Here is a 19,973-nt window from a genome sequence, read left to right as displayed (position 1 = left end):
CCCCCCCCCGCCCACACAGAACTCTGACTCTGGAATCCGCTGCCAACTCGCTGACCCCGGGGGGACACACAGCCTTTGTCCATGATGGTCTGTTGGATCTGCATCCCGGCACAATCAAGGATATCCCAAGTTCAAGTTGTTGTGCTTCAAGCACTGAGCAGAGACTCAAGACTCCGGGCTGTCCTCTAACTTCACCACATCCCTGTTGTTAAAAACCTTAACCTGACTCCCAATTTCCCTCTGTCGGTAAGACCATCCCCATGAACCCAGTAAAAACACTTAAGAACAGCTAAAACTGAGTCGTGAGCTCAATGGAGGTCGTAGCTCGGCACTATCTTGCATTTACCATGATTCAAATGCTTGCTATCATATATCTGAAATAGACACTATTCTGAGCTGTCATGAGCAGAGATCTTCAAGTACTTAGATGTAAAGATTGAAATAAATGCTACTCTGAAAAAAATTGCAATATCCCTGCTGGGAATCTCTGCTCTAAGTGGAGAAGGAGAAATCAGGATAGCACAGAGAATCGTGTATTCATGCACAGAAGTATACAAACTCACAAACTACCTACCAGCCCAGCTCCACAGGGAGCTCTGGCTTCACCTGCCAAAGAGTCTACAGATCCCCCTCAGTGACTTTCATCAGTTCACTTCAGAATCTACAAAACTATAATTGATGTCATCCTCAAAATCCTGGTAGAGAAAAAGGAATCTCCAGTGAAGAAGCCTTTTGCTTTCTAACAGGCTTGATACCCATGTTATTACCAAACATTGAAACATCTCAGGTGAACGTCTGGGTCAAATGTCTGATCATCTTGGACATATCAATGTGCACGAACACCAGACTTTGCTCACTCTTCCTAAAGTGCAGTGGCAGAAAAATTAATGCAAAAAATTAAATCAGGTTCCATCATGCTGAATCGTGCAATGAAAAAGAAAACTCAAATTAAACCCAGACCTCGTACAAAACAGTCAAATGAAGGGCAAGATTTTTGCAATGTCACCAAAGCGATGACCCGGTGAATGGTACAGAGGAGCCTTCAACTCCTCAGCATGGTCGCAGAGGCAGCTGGATGTCGTGTAGCAGAATAAGAGGACAGGCTTGAGCAGAGGGCATTGAAAAAGCTAACTTCAGTATCCCAGCACAGAAGGCATAACATAAAAAGATGTTTAACGTGGTATCTCATCTGCTTGAAATATCGTTAACTCTTCACATACTGGACATCACTTTGAAACACAGTGTTTATTGTGGAGACTGACAAAGTTCCCAGTTTGTTGCAAAAGCAGGTAATTAAACTACTGATGGAGGAATAGTGACCAGGACATGAGAACATCCGCTCTTTTAATAGTGACCTTGTAAAAACAGGTTAAAGCAGTTCAGCTCAAATCAAACAATAGCACCTCTAAGAAAGCAAAGCCTCTGCAACACTGAAACAGCAGCTTCAATGAGCAAGTTCTGGAGTAGGACTGGAATTCATGACTGCTTTATTCAGCAGCAAGACTGTGGCCAGTTGGGCTGAGCTGACATACAAGGATCTGATCTGTGGGGAATGAACTGAAAAGTGGCCTTTGGTTAAGCTCAGGTGCCTTTGACTGATGCACTTTCCTTGTGTTAACATGATCTGTTGCAATATTCAGCTAGTCACAATGCACAAACATCGTCAGCACCAACCTCAACTATACCACAGGGCCTTTCCAGGAAAACACACAGCTGTCACACAAGTCAAGCACTCGATCAAGGAATAGTAGATTATGAACATTGAGCTGAACTCAATATGGACTTAATCGATTTTGTGTTTTATACTCTGTGCTTTCACTCATTCTTTTTGTTGTCGTTTGCATGATTGTTTTGCATGCATGGGGGGTGGGGTTTGATGTTTTTCTTTGAATGAGTTTCCACAGTTTTCCTTGTTTCGTGGCTGTCTGTGTGGAAGATGAATCTCAGGGTTGTATACTGCAGACATACTTTGAATCCTTTAAAGACACAGCCCGAGGCTTGGAGCTGACTTATGGTCAAACACAGTTGGCTATAGGAATGGAACCCATAGAACTTAACTGTAAATGCACATGGCCATTTGTGCACATATTGTTTATCCAAGAAAAAATGCTATTTATTTGGTATCTATTCAGACACAACCCAGCTCTCTGAAGGAAAAGGACGAATAGAAGCAGAATTTTTAGTAGAAATGGAAAAGGAATGGAAAAGGAACGGCAACATCATTAAACACCTCCAAAACGCAGGAGACCATGTGTTAAGCAGATGCTTAAAACATGGACGGGGGTGAACAAGTTCATACCATTAAAACCCTAGATTCTTTTTTATTTTTAAAGAGGCTCAGAATCATGATTTTCTATCAAGTTTACTTTTCCGGGTAGGGTGTGGATATTGTTCTGCACAACTATTGGACACTTCCCTGCATCATAAAACAGACTGCAATGACTTGAAGGTTTCTTTCTAAGTTGCACTTCATGTGGCATGTGTATTTAGTAAACTTGCTGCAGGATAAATTCCACCAGTGAATGTCCATGAAATCACCAGAGAAGTGGAAAACTCCTCAGTGTTCCTGTTGTTGTGAGTGCCATGGTGGGTATCTGTTTAGTCAGTAACAAGACTGCATGGGTTCTTAGAGATCTGGAGCATGTGCCTGCAATTTCCTCTGATTTACCTGGATCAATGCAAGAAGCCTAGTTTGTAATTGTCATGAGAACGTGAGTTTGTGAGATAATATCTATTGTCACTTATGAAGGACCATAAAATTGCACAGAACTGCTATTAGTGTGAAGGACAATTAGCATGAATGGCTTGCTTAGATGCTTTGTTATTATTGAAGGCAAACTCACAACCATGATCATTTATCTCTCCACATACCGAGACTATTAATTCCCCAAATTTATTGCGCATTTCATCCATAATCTTTCTCCAAGTATAGCAAGACAGTCATGACTGCTTAATCTCAAAACATAGTGCTCACATTCACCAACAATGCCATTCCTAGGCCACTGTCTTGGAATTACCTATTCAACAATGCTGTATAATCATAACTGTAATGCCTAGAGTCCAAGAAAAAAAACCCTTGTCTGATTTTTTTTAAATTTGGCATTTAGAAAAAACATTCACGAATTGGAAACCCTCCTCAAAATGCACACTTCTTGTATCTGACCCTGGGCCATTGCAGAAATTCTTTGCTGCAAAGCTCAGTCCACAGAATTTATAATGGTTAGCTGGTTTGTTAGCTGCCTAAGTGTTAAAAGATCATTGTAATGGGTGAGTCATGACTGGCTGGCTTTCTATCACTTGTGCTAACAAAATCATGTTGCACTAAATCTGCCTCAGCAAAATTGGTCACACCTGACATTTTGATTGGCAGTTACTTAAATCTAATAAAACTATTTGCATTTATTTAACACCCCTAACAGAGAATGAGTTTCACAGAGGAAGAAGAGAACAGAAACTCAGACTCAACTTGAGTTAAGAAACTGAATAAAAATGACCAATAAGGTATTTTTTGAACAGAAAGAGAGAGGTCCAATGATTGATGGCGAAACAAATAAAAATTCTCCCACCAACAAGATAGGAAGAATAGAAATGGGAGGCTATGGAGTGTAGGGATCAGATGGAAAGCAATGCAGCAAAATTATTCTGAAATGGCAAAACTTTGAAGTAGAGTTGAAAGTAGAATCAAGCAGACTTGGTAATGGAAAGGATCAGGATTTGAAAGATGGGCATGCTAAGAATGGGTAGCCATTTCTACAACTCCACTGGAAGGGTACCAGGATTGTCAAGAGTCAGTCACAATGCAGTTGCCATGATCAACTTAGCATACCTTGGCATTGACTTTGGATTTTCTAACTGTTAAAAGTCATTTAAATAAATTCAAATTGTAGAAGCAGGAATCTGAACCGTATGTGAAAACAAAATAGAGCCCATCAAAATAAAGAAGCAAACTCAAATGGAAAAGCTTTGTAACATCAGATAGCTAGCTGCAAAAACAACAATAACTGATGAGGTACAACTTCCACCACCTTCCAGACAGGGTCTCAACTACAGCACCAAGTGGTGTATCAAAAGGAAGCAGGAGTGAGTTCCACCATCATGACAGCTCAGTATACAACATACAACTACTACGATTATTCTCCCATCACAGCTTACCAAAAGCCACAATTTGAATATTCACATGCATTTATACTCTTCTACTCCGCTGCTTCTTCTGAGAGTGCACAACATGGACTCCAGCCATCCATGTCTCTACTTCCTGCCTTTGCTCAACCATTTGCAGCCTGGCCTTCAACTACAACTCATCTTCAAGAATCCTCACATCAGTCAGATTCCTCTATTCCCTATCCTTAAGTCACACTACAATCTTCTTAAACTCTCATTTGGTGAGTGCCCATCTGCAGTGCGTTTACTGCGATATCACGACATATGCCGGTGATATTAAACCTAATTCTGATATCTTTTCACATTTAAAGGAATACTGTCACAAATAAATCTGATGAGGGAACCGGGGGAGTGCAGACTTCCACGAGTTCTGCCATTTTAACACTGGACTCAGAAAGCCACATGAAAAAAGATGAATATAAAACAAGATGCTGAGATTTGCTCATCTTGGTATTGTTCACTATCTGATCATTTGAAACCACAGAGTATCTGGTTACCTCGGAGGTCATCTGTTGTCAGCACCAGTGCACTAACAGTTCATTTAACCATAGTGTACAGATTGATGACTAGGAGGGTTCCAGGGGGAACATTTTTAAATTGGCACAGTAATAGGAATACAGCACTGTGCCATCATGATCAGATTCTGCTTTGGAAACAAGATTGTTAATAAATTTTAATACAATTGCACTAGTTACAGTAGATTTGTTGCAGGATGTCAAACCATGTAAATCACTAGTCTTCAACAGTACCGCTCTGAGGGAGGAGATGGTTGCTATCAAATTATGTGTTAAAGTATCTTGTATAATGGTTTTCAAACTTTTGATGTGGGTACATCTTGCAAACATTGATGTACTTCCAGAGACCACCTGAAAATATCTATGAGAGTCTTCTGTAACAACTGACGCACTCTCAGGGCCCTGAGCAGATCTTTATAGCTCAACTGACCCCCAGAAAAGAGGAGCACAAGCTTTGCCAGCCCGTCTCATCACATCAAGGACACTGAGTTACACACAAAAAGTAACAGGGGATTATAAAAATTCTTATCACCATAAAACAGAAAGAAAGCATTGAACCAATAAATATAAACAAAATATAGGAGGCATATCTATCCTGAAGACCCTGCACAAAGACTGAAAGTGGGCTGTTTCAGGTAGCCTCTCAAACTTTACAGAAGCTAATTTGAAAATGCAAATAGCAACATCCCTGAAAATAATTAGATTTCATAATGCAAGGGACAACTCAAACTATCTGTGTTTTTAAATGGTAGATTAACTATAGGCTCACAACAAAAACAAAGCTTCCAAATTTCTCGTTTGTAATCTTCAAATTCTGCACTTCAAACCAAAATTATGTAAATTACATTATTTAAAAAAAAGAAAAAGCAATAGAGCTGCTTGAGTCTTCATAAAATTAAACATGCCCAAGGTGGGACTATTTTACAAACTAAAGAAGCTCCTTTTACTATTTAACACAAACAAGACTGCTGCTGCTTTAAGAGTTCATGCAAGCAAGCATCCTTTAAAAAAATAAAAATGTATTACCACATTCAAGTTCAACATAACTAGGGCTACATATTTTGCCACCACTCACCTCACTCAACAGCCCCCCCCACCAAAACACCCCCTCCATTTCTAGTTTTTTTTATCATTGGAATCAAATCGAAATTTACATGTCATTGCATTCCTTCACTACAATTTATCCTGGACCATCTAATTCAACAGTAGAGCCATGTTAATTTACCAGTGGGGAGGAAGGGGGATGGGGAGGGGGTGGTGGAGTGAGGGGGGTGGGGAGAAAAACCTCTGCCTCAGCAAAAGTTTTCATTAAAATTTTAGACAAATGATCTCCTTGTCCTTCTCTCCACTGCCTGGGGCTCCATGCTATTTCTATGCAAATAACAACCTCCGAGTTTATATCCTATTATTTCCACCGGAGCTGTGCCGACATGACCTGAAACGCAAGAGATGGAGCGAGTGATTGCTGGAGTGTGAAAAAAAAATATCGTCAGGAGTCAGAACCAAGAACAAAAAAAAAATGCTGGGATAACGTATTTATCTCAAGCTGTATTGAAATTCATTCTGTGTCGGCGATCACGCTCAATCCATCTGCTTTATGTTATCATTTGCATTTCATGCCTCCTGGCTTTGATGTGCTGATACTTTGATGCAGTCTGAGGCGTACATTATCATTATTTCAATTTTCACACGAGCCGACAGGTCAGAGAGATCGAAATGTTGATGTTTCATGTACAGCTGTTTATTGTATGATGGGACGGAAGGATGTCCATGACACCTTGCCATCTCCGTTCATTATGCATGCAAGTATTCCAACAGCAAATTAAAGCTGATTCAATGTGAGTAAAATCCATTTTTTCTCTCTCTCTCTTGCCTGTATCTCATAGGCAAGGGTTCACAGGGCATCTAAATGAATCTAGGTGTCTTACGGCAATTTGGTTCTGTAGTTACAGAGCACTGACACATAGAAGGTAATGCAGACATAACGTGATTAGGCAACTTCCAGCACTGATCACCCGCCACCCCCCTTGATAAAATAATCTGGTCTGCAAATGATAATGGCCAGCTGAAGGCTGCCTGTATTGCACATTAGCTGTCTGTGAATCACCAAACTGAGCAGTGACACAGGCTCAGTCAAGCAGAAAGCAAGCCCTGTCTGAATTCCAGTGGAAAGTGGCACCCTTGACCGTCACTATTCCACATTAATGGGACAGAAAGAAAACAACACACAGGACTGCCGAGAATTTCCCCCTGGATTGCCCGAATTGTAATGCGTGCCTCAGAAGGCATTCTATTTCCAACCAGATCACATTCACAGCAACTTGTACCCACCGAGTGCATTATGATTTTCCAAAGTGGAATAAGAAAGCTTTTTCTTAAACAAAAGAAAATGAAGTCTTTGTGTCTTCATTATCCCCTGATGAAATGCTGGCAGTTTTACTAAGCTTGTTCAATGTCCCCAAACCCCCTCAAACCTGCAACCCATGAATTCCTCAATAATACAAAGAGGGGAGCTACTTTCCACTTAAAAATCTTTCCCAGTCACTTTCCATCAGAAATCTCCTTGCCTTTGGCACTGTGTTTTATATGTAATATGCCCTCCATTGATAGCTATCTGATGATAGTAATGCTTAGTGAACTGAATGCTAGATTCTATATCATAAAATGTGTGAAAATATTATGTCATATTTTTACATTAATTTGTAGGTAGCTTGTAACCTGGCTAGACAGATTTTCCCATTGTTTGTTTCTGTTGTAAGTTTTATTTAACAAAAGCAATAATACACAATTTCACATGTGAAATAAGAAAAAAGATTTACCTTTCTATGTGCATTTCATATTCCTATCAGGATGTCCCAAAGCATTTTATAGTCAATTATATAGCTTCTGAAACATATTCACAGTTGTACAGTGAAATACATGGAAGCCAATTTACACATAGCAAGATTTCACTAAAAGCAACATGATAATGACAAGATAATCTCTTGCAGTATTGTTGCTTTAGGAATAAATAGTGACAGGTAATCAGAATAATTCTCCTGATCCTCTCCAGAACAGTGCCAGGCAACACAGTGAATGTACTTTCTGCATACATTACATCAGAAGAAAGGCACCTTTGATAGTACAGTGGAACTCCAATAACCTGGCGCACACATATTTAGAAACACTGATAATTCTGTCTCTGGCTCACCCACTAGCTCTGAACACGAGTCAGGCTAGAGAAGGTGTCTAGTCAGAGGTGGTGTCCAGAGTGCTTCAATACTTAAACCTTCCTTTTACGTCGGCCAAACTGGGAGAAAACTATCCATGAGGATCTATGAACATCAACTGGCTATAAACCAGCATGACCAACTCTCTCTAGTCCCTGCCTGCCAAGATTGAGAGGGGTACAAATTTGACTGGGTATCACTGAAAGTCACGGTGCATGCAAGTACGTGGCATGCAAGAGAATTCCGAGAAGCGTGGGTTTTCCGCAAACAATTTTGTAAACAAACATGTAGACCTCGATTCTATTTATGAGCCAATGCCGGCAAAATTCGCAACACAACCAATCAGCAACGAGATTTCCTTCCTAAATCACAATTAAGTTTCTGAAATGACGATCAATCAGCTGATTGATAAGTACATGGAGGCCAAGCACTCAGAGGACACATCACAATTAAGTCTCCTCTATGATGACAAAATGTTTGCAAGTAAATTGGCAAGATCGGAGAACAACTCAACCTACCATCGACCTTCTGAGCTACACACTTTCTGAATTACTTCCATTCCTTTTAACGTCATCGGGTCAACAGGACACCAAATTTCATGACATATGCCAGTGATATTAATCCTAATTTTTAAATCTGGAACATTTGTTATATTATTGTACAACATAAATAAATAAAAAAAACTCTGGGTATTAATAGGAGAAGTGTCCAATGGGTTCGGAAAATCTATTAGTCTCTTGCCTGACTGAAAGGATGATTTGTTGATTACAACTCATTACTAGGGTTGGGTTCAAAAACTAAAAATAATTAGCATTACTTGAGCACTAATTTATTACTCATACCCTTAAATTATATAAGAGTCTTACTTGCTGAATAAAATATGCATAGAAATATATCTGTTTGAATATAATTAAGGAGATTTTGGATCACCAGGTAATCTTCCATAGGTTGTAACAGAATGATTAAAAATGGCCAGCTTTTAATTATTACTGTGGAATAATGTAACATCCCAATCAACTACAATAGTTATTTCATTAGCATGAAAACTAGTTCAAGCTCTGTTCCATATGTGGATGGGGCCTTGCTGTACAATTCATATCCCATTTTCCAGTTATCTGACAAATTCTGCTTTTGGCTACATTAGATCAGTTTACACTATGCACAATCCCATTTTAGTCTTTATACTGTATTGCTGCACAAGCTTCCTTAGAGATTATTAGGAGAGGTTTTCATTAAGTATGGCTCTAAAAATGACTGTCACTCAAAAACGCTAGAATTTCATAAATAATTTAAATATCCTGGAATTCTAAATAAAAATAAAATTGCATTTCATTTGTAAGGTCAGTACTATATTGGTCTTTGGTTGATAGCCACGGTGTACTACAGTGATGGCTGCTGGAAAGTGTTATTTTGGGAAGGACAGCCAGCTACAGAGATTGATCAATGAGAAAGCTTGGTCTTACCTTGTTCAAGGCTCCAGCTCCGGTTAAAATGATGTGCGAGTTTTCCACTTGAATAGTTCTCTGCCCGAGTCTTACAAGGTATGCGCCAATGCCAATTGCACGGCAGGTGACCTACAATCAGACACTATAATCAGATAGCAGGTCTTGCAGCCAAAGCCTTCCCTAAGTGTCGCACATTGTTCAGATAAATTACCTTTTTGTCTTAAAAATACCTGTCGAGAATGAGAATAAGTAAAGCATTGAGTGTAAACATCAGTAATGAATTCTGTGACTAGTTGCATTATGGTCTGGTACGGCAATCTGAATGCACATGAAAGCAAGAAGCTGCAGGGAACAGGGGACTCAGCCCAATTTATCACTTACACATCCTTCCCCACCACTGGAATTGTCTCAAGGGGACAACATCTGTCACAAAGGACCCCATCGTACCACCTCCCACAGGACAGAAGATACAGAAGCCAAGTATCACACCACCAGGTTCAAGAACAGCTGCTTTCCTTCAACCATTCAGCTCTTGAACCAATCTGCACAGGCCTAATCACTACCTCAGTATAGCAAAACTATGACCACTTTGCACTATGATGGACATTATTTTTTATCTAATTGCATTCGTTCTTGTAAAATTTGTGTATAATTTCTGTTTAAGTTTTTGATCTGATGCTATGTATCTATGATGTTGCAAGTCTTTCATAGCACCTGTGTATACATGCACGTGTGCATTTGACAGTAATCTCAACCTTGATTATGACTTTATTGAACACTGTCCCTTTAAGTAGACCTCTTTTCCTCCCAAATCCACCAAAAAGGCCTTAATTTTTCCCACTTATTAAAATGAAGTTCTCTTTTTGCCCTACCATAAGTCACCTGCTGATTCCTCATGAACAAAAGGCTATCCTCTCTGTGCAAGGACAATAACTTGGAGCGGGAGAGCTGCCTTGATCCCAATTCCTCCTGAAGGAGGTTCAGCTCTCGTACTGTCCTCAACATCAACTGGACACCTATTATATCCCCAGTCAGGATGCAAACTGGTCCTTCAATTTCCCAAAATGCATTTCCCGAAAACTGTTGCGTGTTAAGGACAAACCCTTGAAATTTTTATTTGGTAATGGAGTACAACTTGACAATAAACTGGTTTGCTAGTCGGAGCACATCACATAATCTTAAGAGTTCTGTAGAATGAATAACTTAGTCTGGGCACATCAATAACCCATAGACAGCAATGAGTTAGTGACCATTTACTGCTCTGCTCTTTGTCAGACAGTACCAAAAGATTGCCGAAATTCACCTCAGAATGCAGGCAGAGCCCTCATCACTTTATATCCAAATGAGTCTCTATCAGCTAGATATTGTGCTCAAGTCTGAGGGGTGAGAATTGAACTGATTAACCACCTTAGTCAGACAAGTTTACTATCAGTGAGCCAAAACCAGCACCAAGGAACATAATCTTTGCCGAAACTTTCTGAAAAAATTCAGGGGCATACCAAATTCATGGTGATAATTTCTTCATAAGCCAAGGATGATTCTCCCGCTATCATTCCTGATCCTCGGAGATTTTCAACTCCTAGGCCCTCTTCTTTCCCAATGATATCTGTTATTTTGTATCTGCAAAACAAGAAGCCATTATCACCTTTAGAGGAGGTTAGCAAGGAACTTAATCCATATTGAATCATGTCAGATTTAAGTGTGGCTTAGGACTTGTAGGGGTCTTTTAACATGCAACTAGCTCAAATATTGACGCAGTACAGCACAAGAACCCATAGATCATAATGGGCTTCATTTTCTGCTTTTTCTATTCTTCACCCTACTCTCCCAAAGGTGAAGAGGCACAGTTCACTTGTTATAAGTCTCCGGTAACTCATTCAACTTATTATTCCTCATTTTATACTAGGTAAGAATGATATATAGATTTTATGAGCCTCTGTTGCTTCATTGCTAGCAGAAGCACTCAAACGCTGGGAATTGAAATTAATAGCAACAGCATTCCCCTCCCATTAAAATACCAAAGTTGACTATAGATAGATCAATTAAATAACAGACAGCTAGTATCAACATTGCTAGAACAAGTAACCTGACTCAATACAAATTCCTACGCCATACACCACCTGGCTGAGTTTGCTGAGAAGCATTCCACAGAAGATGCACTAAACAAGGTAATTACTGAACAAAATATGTAATCTGCATATACACAGAAGAACCACAATATAAAATTGTGCAATCCTCTGGTGATACTTTAAATTTAGATTACCAAATTATTCCCAGTATCAATCTGCAATCAATGCAGTTACATAGCTCGAAGCACCTCTGCAGATGTGATCTGTATTTGGAGCAGCAGCAATGTCTAAACTGTATCAAATGCTTTTTCAGTGTTCAAAGTGGAAAATATTATATAACTAAAACAATATTATACAGAGCCTTTGCAACTTCGGTGTCAATATCAAGGATTAACTTCATTTGCCATGTACATTTACATGTATTAGGAATTTGCTGTAGCGTGTTGGATGGCGTAACATGCAACAAAAAACATTTGACAATTATAAAGAATGAATTATATAAGAAAATTAAAGTTAGAGGTTAAAGCACAGCAACTGAATCAAATGTGCATAAATACCAGTTTGTATTTACAACGTAAACAACATAATGAAATGTGGTCTAACGTATTTACAGTGCAGTGATGCGGGTAATGTATAGATGTGGGAAATGAAACTTACCTTGACTCTCCTTCATCCTCAACATGTTCACAATGGACAGAGTTCAGGGCACTGACCTTCTTATAGTCCTGGGGTGTGAGGTACAGGTATTTGTATCCCTGCAGATATAAAACAATAAGTACATATGAAAAAGCCAAAAGATTGTTCTACTGCAGCCCAGATTTAGAGGCTATAATATTGAAGATTGCAGCCTCTAGCTGAGTGGTTTCTATTTACAAAGGCTGATTTCTCATAATTTTATTTTTTTTTAAATATTGATACTAACATTGGGCTTTTTAAGTATTTAAATAAAACATATACTGCAAATTATCAGAATTAAAAAGACAGAAATTTTAATAGAGTTCCATTATATTGTTTGTCAATCTTTAGTCAAACATATTAACAGAGTAGTCAAAAATTCAAACCATTTTTATCAAAACTCTCCCAATATACTGTCAACTAGGAATAAAATTGTTAAGAGCTTGAGAAACTATAGTTAAATAGAAATTTGAACACAACCACTGTAATGTATTCTGAGCCATTCTATAGGCTCTCAAGTAAGGGTTAATGGTAGAGGATGTTAAACTAGCAGCATTCCTATCAACTGCCCTTCGGTCTGCTCTTTCCTGCAACATAGTGATATCTTTAAATGGTAACTTCCTTCCTGAGTCCAGTCCAAGCAAATGCTCCTGATTTACAATCAGAGACAGCTCAGCACATTAGACACTGAACAGACAGTACAGATTTTAAATCAGTAGCCTGCATCAGGACTAGAGACAGGAGAGTGGTTTCCTCTGAAAATCTTACCAGATATAATTGGCTGTATAAAAAGAATGGATATAAAGTATATTCTGCTGGAGCTGACTTGAAGCCGTAATTAACACTGATAATGCTCATAATTTTTGTTTGGTAGGTGTCGGGGAGGTGGTGGTAGGAGGAAGGTTTGAATGAAATTTGAGGTCCAACCAGTTGCATACAGTACCCAATAGAGGTACAGGATCTGGCACAAGTAGTGTGGGAAAAACATAACCATAACGAGACACATCAGTGTTGCATTCCTGGACTCCTTTTGGCACTGCTTCTCCCACTCTCAGACTTTGAAGACCAGAATGCAATACCCATGTCAGAGTACATCCCAGGTATTACTTTTAAAAGAAATGCAGATTCATTACCCCATGGAGGGTTAACCGTAATGAATTTATCATTCTAACATCAAGCAGTTCTTCAGAATCATAAAGAAAGACCCATGAAGCTTGTAGGTTGAAAATTCAATGTAGCTCTTAGGTTTTATGTGACGTAGAAATTACTGGTCTATTCCAATGACTGGCAGTCACTCCTGGCCCTAGTTCTCTACACTCAATTCAAAGAGTTTCATTTATATGGCAGTGCTATTTTGATTTTCAACTTTGCAGCAGAGTATTCCAATAATGATGTCCTGCTGAATGAATCTTTTAAAATCAGACATATCCAATCAATTCAATGGGCATCAAACTGAAGAAATCACTGTCTTTACTTTGTAATTCAGGTACAAGAAATCTATTTATATGGACATCATAATCAGATGTGCCAACTGCAACAGTAATCATAAGCAAATTGCCACAGTTATCAATTCTAAGTTAATACCTACCTTATAAGGGTCAGTAGGATCTTCCCATGCTACATGAAACATGTGTCGAATTTCCTCTGCCAATCCAATCCTTGCCCCACTGTTGGCTGCAATGTATATGCGCGGGATGCCTTTGGTTCTGGCAAGTTCTGAAGCTCGGAGAAACAAGAGGTCCTCCTGTGGCCCAAAGGACCCAATCTTGTGCGTGATGTCATTGCTTATGACAATGATGTCACGACCATCTGGACATTCTGGTGACTTCAGGTGCATCTTCCAGGCCACCATACCAATCTGGAAAAGAAACAATCAATCCCAATATACTAGGTTAGCAAGTGTTCCCAACAGTATTAAGATTTTTTTTTGTTTCAAATGCTCTCAAAGAAGGAGCAAACTTGCTTGTAAATGAAAACTTGTCACATTTTAAAGCATTTCACAATGAACTACCTTTCAAATACAGTCAATGTCAAAGCAAGGATTGGGAACATGGCAAGGAAACTGTGTAAAGTGTAAACCAATAATTGGCCAGTGATGTGTCTGGCAATGAAAATGGATGTCAGAGAAGGTGGCAAGAGATTCACAGCTTTTTAAGTACTTTTGTGCAACCTTATAGATAATAGGACGAGTTGGAATTTGAATTTTGCATATTATATTTGATGTCCTTTTGATGTTATAAAAATCAGCAACATCACAACCACTCTATAATCTTGGATTCTGAACTCAAATCCTGAAACAGTGCTTGATTCTACATAATTTCAACCAGGAATAACTATGAACGGAATGAGTGCTTTTGACTTTGAGATTTTTTTTGCTGAAATATGTAGGAAAAAATCTGTGATTGCCTATTACATTTTAATCTCAAATCCAAAATATGCGTATAAAACATGTACTATATTACATTGTATTTTAAAATGTAATAGGACTGTAATTTTAATTTCTCCTCTTAGTCCTTCAAATGCTTAAAACCTGAACCCTGAAATTTCTTCCCTAGATTTCCCCACATCACATTCCTCCTTGAAGGTGCAAGTTGAACTTCCACCCAAACCAAGATTTGGTCATCTGTCTCATCATCAGCCCATGCAGCAGTGTCAAAACTTTGCATTGCTTTGTTGTGAAGTACCTTTTGATGGTGCTTCACGGCACTTTTGGAACATATTTTGCTCTATTATCACCATAATGATAACTCCCCCTGAAGAACAGGTGCTGGTAGTGTGTATTAGAATGACAGTCTGCAATCCGCACTCCCATTACAACTCGGAGGAATAGCTTACTGACAGAAGCCTTAGATCATTTGTTCATTCGGCTAACCAAATATGGTTGGTGCTTTATTTGAAGAGATGAAAAAGTTGTGGGCGGAGGGAATGGAAGGAGGGAAATTGTGTAAAAGCAACCAAATCTCAGAACTGTGTATGATGTTGACAAAGGGATCACCCTATTCCAATGAGTTACTGATCAAATATCTCATGTTGAAGGGGAGTGCAAAAAGACAATCATTGTCCAAATATTTTACTGTGAGCTTTAATATTAAATCTGAAAGACTATTAGCATTAATCATTTGAGTATAAATGTTAGTAAGATTTACATTTGATCTCTATGACCTTGGCCAATACCAGTTCGTCCCACTCCCAAATTAAAAGTCTAATACTTAGTTATACATGCACCACTACGATAAGGGAATGTGTACGGAAAATGAGGCAGCATCTGACTGTCACTTTTCCCAAATGGAGTGCTTGGTAATACTGCCCATCTAAAACAAAAACGCAAGGAGGACGCTGGAAAGTGAATAAATATCAGCAAGAAATCACGTCTTTCAAGAAAACAATATACTACCTTGAGATTCATTTTCTTGCAGGCAAATATAAAAGTTGCAGTAGAATTCAGGAAAACTATATGTAAACAAAGATTGACAAATAACCAATATACAAAAGAAGACAAATTGTGCAAACTAAGAATACGAGTTGTAGGATTTCTTGAAAGTGAGTGTGTAGGTTGTGGAATCAGTTCAGAATTGAGGTGACTGAAGTTATCCTCAGAAGAAACAGGAGGACAGAGTAGTGTGGCGTGTGTCCTGGTTAACCCCTTCTGTACCGGATGCAGCGCTCCAGATCGACGGGTTTACTATACACCGTCAGTCTCTCAAAAGCAGAGGTGGAGGAGTATGCCTCATGATCAACTCTTCTTGGTGCACAAATATATCAGTGCTGTCCCAATTCTGCTCACCAGACCTGGAATATCCTGCAGTTAAGTGCCGTCCATTTTACCTACCACGGGAGATGTCCGTGATCAGTTTGGTAGCAGGATACATTCCACCTCAGGCCAATGTCAATCAGGCTTTAGATAATCTGAGCAATGGGATCAACATGCACGAAACAGCACACCCTAATGCCTTCACCATCATTTTGGGAGATTTTAACCAGGCCAGGCTGGAAAAAAAAATCACTAAGCAACTACCAACAGAAGACTTGCAATACCAGAGGAAACAACACACTGGACTATTGTTACACCACCATCAAGAATGCCTATTGTGCAATTCCACGCCCTCACTTTGGGAAGTCTGATCACCTGGCTGTACTTCTACTCCCAGAGTATAGGCAGAGACTGAAGACTGCAGCACTAGCAGTGAGGACCAAGAAGTAAGAACACATAACAATCCTCGTAGAGGGATCAGAAGTGGAGAGAGTGAGCAGCTTCAAGTTCCTGGAAGTCGAGATCTCTGAGGATCTAACCTGGTCCCAACATATTGATGTAGTTATAAAGAAGGCAAGACAGCAGCTATCCTTTATTAGGAGTTTGAAGAGATTTGGCATGTCAACAAATACACTCAAAAACTTCTACAGTTGTACTGTGGAGAGCATTCTGACAGGCTGTGTTCACTGTCTGGTATGGAGGGGCTACTGTACAGGAGCGAAAGAAGCTGCAGAAGGTTGTAAATCTAGTCAGCTCCATCTTGGGTACTAGCCCACAAAGTACTCAGGAAAACTTTAGGGAGTGGTGTCTCAGAAAGGCAGTGTCCATTATTAAGAACCCCAGCACCTAGGGCATGCCCTTTTCTCACTGTCACCATCAGGTAGGTGGTACTGCCATCCAATTCCTAAATGGACACTGAAGCTCACTACCTCACTTTTTAAAAAACATACAGTATTTCTGTTTTTGCACATTTTAAAAAATCTATTCAATATATGTAATTGATTTACCTATTTTTTTTAATTATTTTTTTCTTTTCTCTGCTAGACTATGTATTGCATTGAACTGCTGCTGTAGGGTTAACAAATTTCATGCTACATGCCAGTGATAATAAACCTGATTCTGATTCTGCTGCAAATATACCACAGTCAGAATAAGATATTCTATAGGGGAAACATTTCTCATTCAGAAAACTAACAGCATCATGGAAACGAGCTTCCTAAATAGATATTTGTTTGTAAATCCACTTACCTCAGATATTACCTACAATTCTTCGTTGGTAATTTTTGCTTTAAAACTAGTATGTCTGCACTTTTACCAGATAAACATAACCTGGATGTTACAAATATAACAAGGCATTTTTTCTAAATTGAGGTTGAAATACTTTGATCCAAAGTGGCAGTCTGAACACCATCGACAAAAGAAAATAAACAAAAAAAAAGAATGCACTTACATAAGTAAAAATGTCAGTTTTCCAACAGGACATCAGAGAGTTCTGCTTCAGTTTTTCATGAAGCTGAACTATTTTGTAGTTAACGTAGTCCCGTTTTTACCAGCAACCTGCTCCCTCCCCCTGCCACCACACCTAATCACTCCAAATGCCCAAAAACTACAGACAACTCAACCTTTAGTAGTAGGATGATGTGCCACCTACAGGAACAACAGGAAAGTACACCTGGAAAATTCATGACCTGGTATCAAAATATTAATCACCTCCTGCTTTCCCTTCCCCAATTTAATGGAACTTGCAACATGGCTAGGAAAAAAGATTTTCAGCAATTGTCTGGAAGCTGCACCAAAAATGTCCGGCATACAAATATAACAGCGTTTTAAATCATGGGAGGTGCCTTGTTTTGTTTTGTTGCTGTCTTCTGCTGAAAATTTGTGGGTATGCTGTGTTGGCACCAGAATATGTGGCGACATTTGTGAGTTGCCCCCACAACACAGTCTAAGGTGTGTTAGTTGTTAACGCAAACAACACATTTCACTATATGCTTCGATGTACATTGTGATAAATAAGTCTGATTCTGAACCTAAATATAACTTGGTCAAGTACAAAGGTTTGGTTTCAGACCCAAACAGTTCACCAGGCAATGTTGCTAACCATTGCATTTTAACATGGTTTGAAATATACATTACACAATCATTAAGAGGTATCTTTACAATTGGTAATTCAAAAGTGGTTGACAAAATGATCTGATAACAGTTATTACTACTTTTTGAATGTCATTTCACTGCATATACAACAGGATCACTGTCAAGCCTACTCTTCCACACAGTTGCAGAGTCCTACTTTCACATTTGGTTGAAGTTCTGTTCAGTTTCTGTAACCAGCTCTCCAACCATCTCTTTACCGCTAAGCCTGACCCCTGCTCCAACAGCCTTTCCGTTTTCCCTAGAAATAGCATTTTCACCTTTAATCTTCTCAGAACCAATTCCCGCTCAAGTTCCGTGTATAACATTCAATTAATATTAAAAATAAAATATTATTTTAGGGAAATGTCATGTTGGTTCAGAACCAGTTGTTATCACTGGTACCAGTGGCAAACAAGTGCCTCAGTTTACACATTCATGCTCTAACCCTTCAGTGTGTATTTGTAGAAAACCAGACAACTTACTTCAAAAAATGAAGAATCTATTCAATTGAAGTTATGTTCTTTCCTCAAATGATTTACAAAGAAGAACGAAACATACCCAAAAGTCAAAAGAGAAACTAATGGACTCTTCCAGTAGCCATCATGAAAAACACGTGATTAAAAGGTTAACTAAAAGTCAGCTGGACATGTATACAAAAGGTTTAAAAGGGCATGGGCCAAATGTTAGCAAATAGACCTGGCTTAGATGGTAATCTTGGTGAGCCTTTGCCAGTTGAGTTGAAGAGCTCATTTCTATGCAGTATAAATAATCACCACTCATATTGACTACCTCTTCTTTCAGTTAGTCCTGACGAAGGGTTTCGGCCCAAAATGTCGACTGTACTTCTTCCTATTGATGCTGCCTGGCCTGCTGCGTTCCACCAGCATTTTGTGTGTGTTGCCTGAATTTCCAGCATCTGCAGATTTTCTCGTGTTTATGTCTCATATTGAGATTGCTTTCCAATAAGGAACAGAGTATGCAATATGATTCTTCTCATTAACTAGTGACAAAAAGCAAAGGCGCCACTTAAACAAAGGAACAGGAACATAAATTGGGTTAAGTAAATGAGAATAACAATCACTTTTTGGAATAAAGGAGAAGGAGAGGTGACATGATAGAGGTGTACAAGAGGCATTAACAGAGTACCTAGCTGGTGCATTTTTCCCATGGTGGCAAGGGTTAATATGAGAGTATTAGGGGAAGTACAGGGAGCTATCAGCAGTGGGTATTCTTTTTGTATGCAACACACCACTAGGGGTGGTGGTAGAGACAGATAAATTAGGGACATTTAAGAGCCTCTTAGGCTCATAGATGAAAGCAAAATGTGAGGGGTGTTAAGAGGTAGATTGATCTTAAGAGCAAGTTTAAAGGTAGGACAGAATGCTAGGCCTGTACGGTATTGTACTGTTCTATGTTAAATTGTGGCTTATACTGTGAGTACAAATCAGATTTAAATGTTCAAGGACTCAAGATCCTTTTGAAAATACAAAACAGCTAAACATTTATTATCCTCTGCAATTAAAGATGCATCTCTGGAATGTACAATTTTTCAGGAAAGCAATTTTGCTGGTGAGTCATCAAAAAAAAACAACACATCATGTTTGTACTGCAAGAGTAATTTTGGATCCCCATTATTAACTGCTGTTTGCTCATTATATCTCTTTGTGAAAATTTTATTACACAGTGTTCCTGACATTACTTGCAAAACAATGGGTGATTTTTTTCAGTTACACAGTCAATTTTGATGCAAAGTCGAAATTGTTTCCTATCAATAGAAAATGTATCATTTTAACAATAACTCAATCAAAAGGAAAGTGACTGGATCAGATTCGACATCCTGCTAACTATATACCTGTCAGATTTCTGCCCTTTTGAGTTAGACCAAAATCTTTGTCAAAGTGAACAGTATATATAATTAGCTGGGTCCTGTGAATATAATTTGTAATCTGGCCTGCATCTTAAGATAAGAATTGTTTAGCTCAACCTATCCGTTCTCGGTATCATCTACTTATTCA

At 38.9% G+C, this 19,973-nt stretch overlaps 1 protein-coding gene across 2 annotated transcripts in view; it reads right to left on the bottom strand.

Moving 5' to 3' along the window:
• The window catches only part of acaca (acetyl-CoA carboxylase alpha), a 289,052-nt gene that overhangs the window by 88,480 nt on the left and 180,599 nt on the right, over window positions 1–19,973 (bottom strand). For both annotated transcript variants that reach the window (XM_063031453.1, XM_063031454.1), the window contains 4 exons: window positions 13,663–13,932; window positions 12,057–12,154; window positions 10,830–10,950; window positions 9,349–9,459 (listed from right to left, as the gene is read on the bottom strand). In XM_063031453.1, the coding sequence (XP_062887523.1) occupies window positions 9,349–9,459; window positions 10,830–10,950; window positions 12,057–12,154; window positions 13,663–13,932 (600 nt within the window). The remainder of the gene's footprint in view (window positions 1–9,348; window positions 9,460–10,829; window positions 10,951–12,056; window positions 12,155–13,662; window positions 13,933–19,973) is intronic.

The sequence above is a fragment of the Mobula hypostoma genome, chromosome 23 (assembly GCF_963921235.1).
Source record: "Mobula hypostoma chromosome 23, sMobHyp1.1, whole genome shotgun sequence".
In the NCBI taxonomy this organism is placed as follows: Eukaryota; Metazoa; Chordata; class Chondrichthyes; order Myliobatiformes; family Myliobatidae; genus Mobula; species Mobula hypostoma.
The sequence above is the reverse complement of the archived record's forward strand: the minus strand, read 5'-3'. Positions and strand labels throughout refer to the sequence as shown.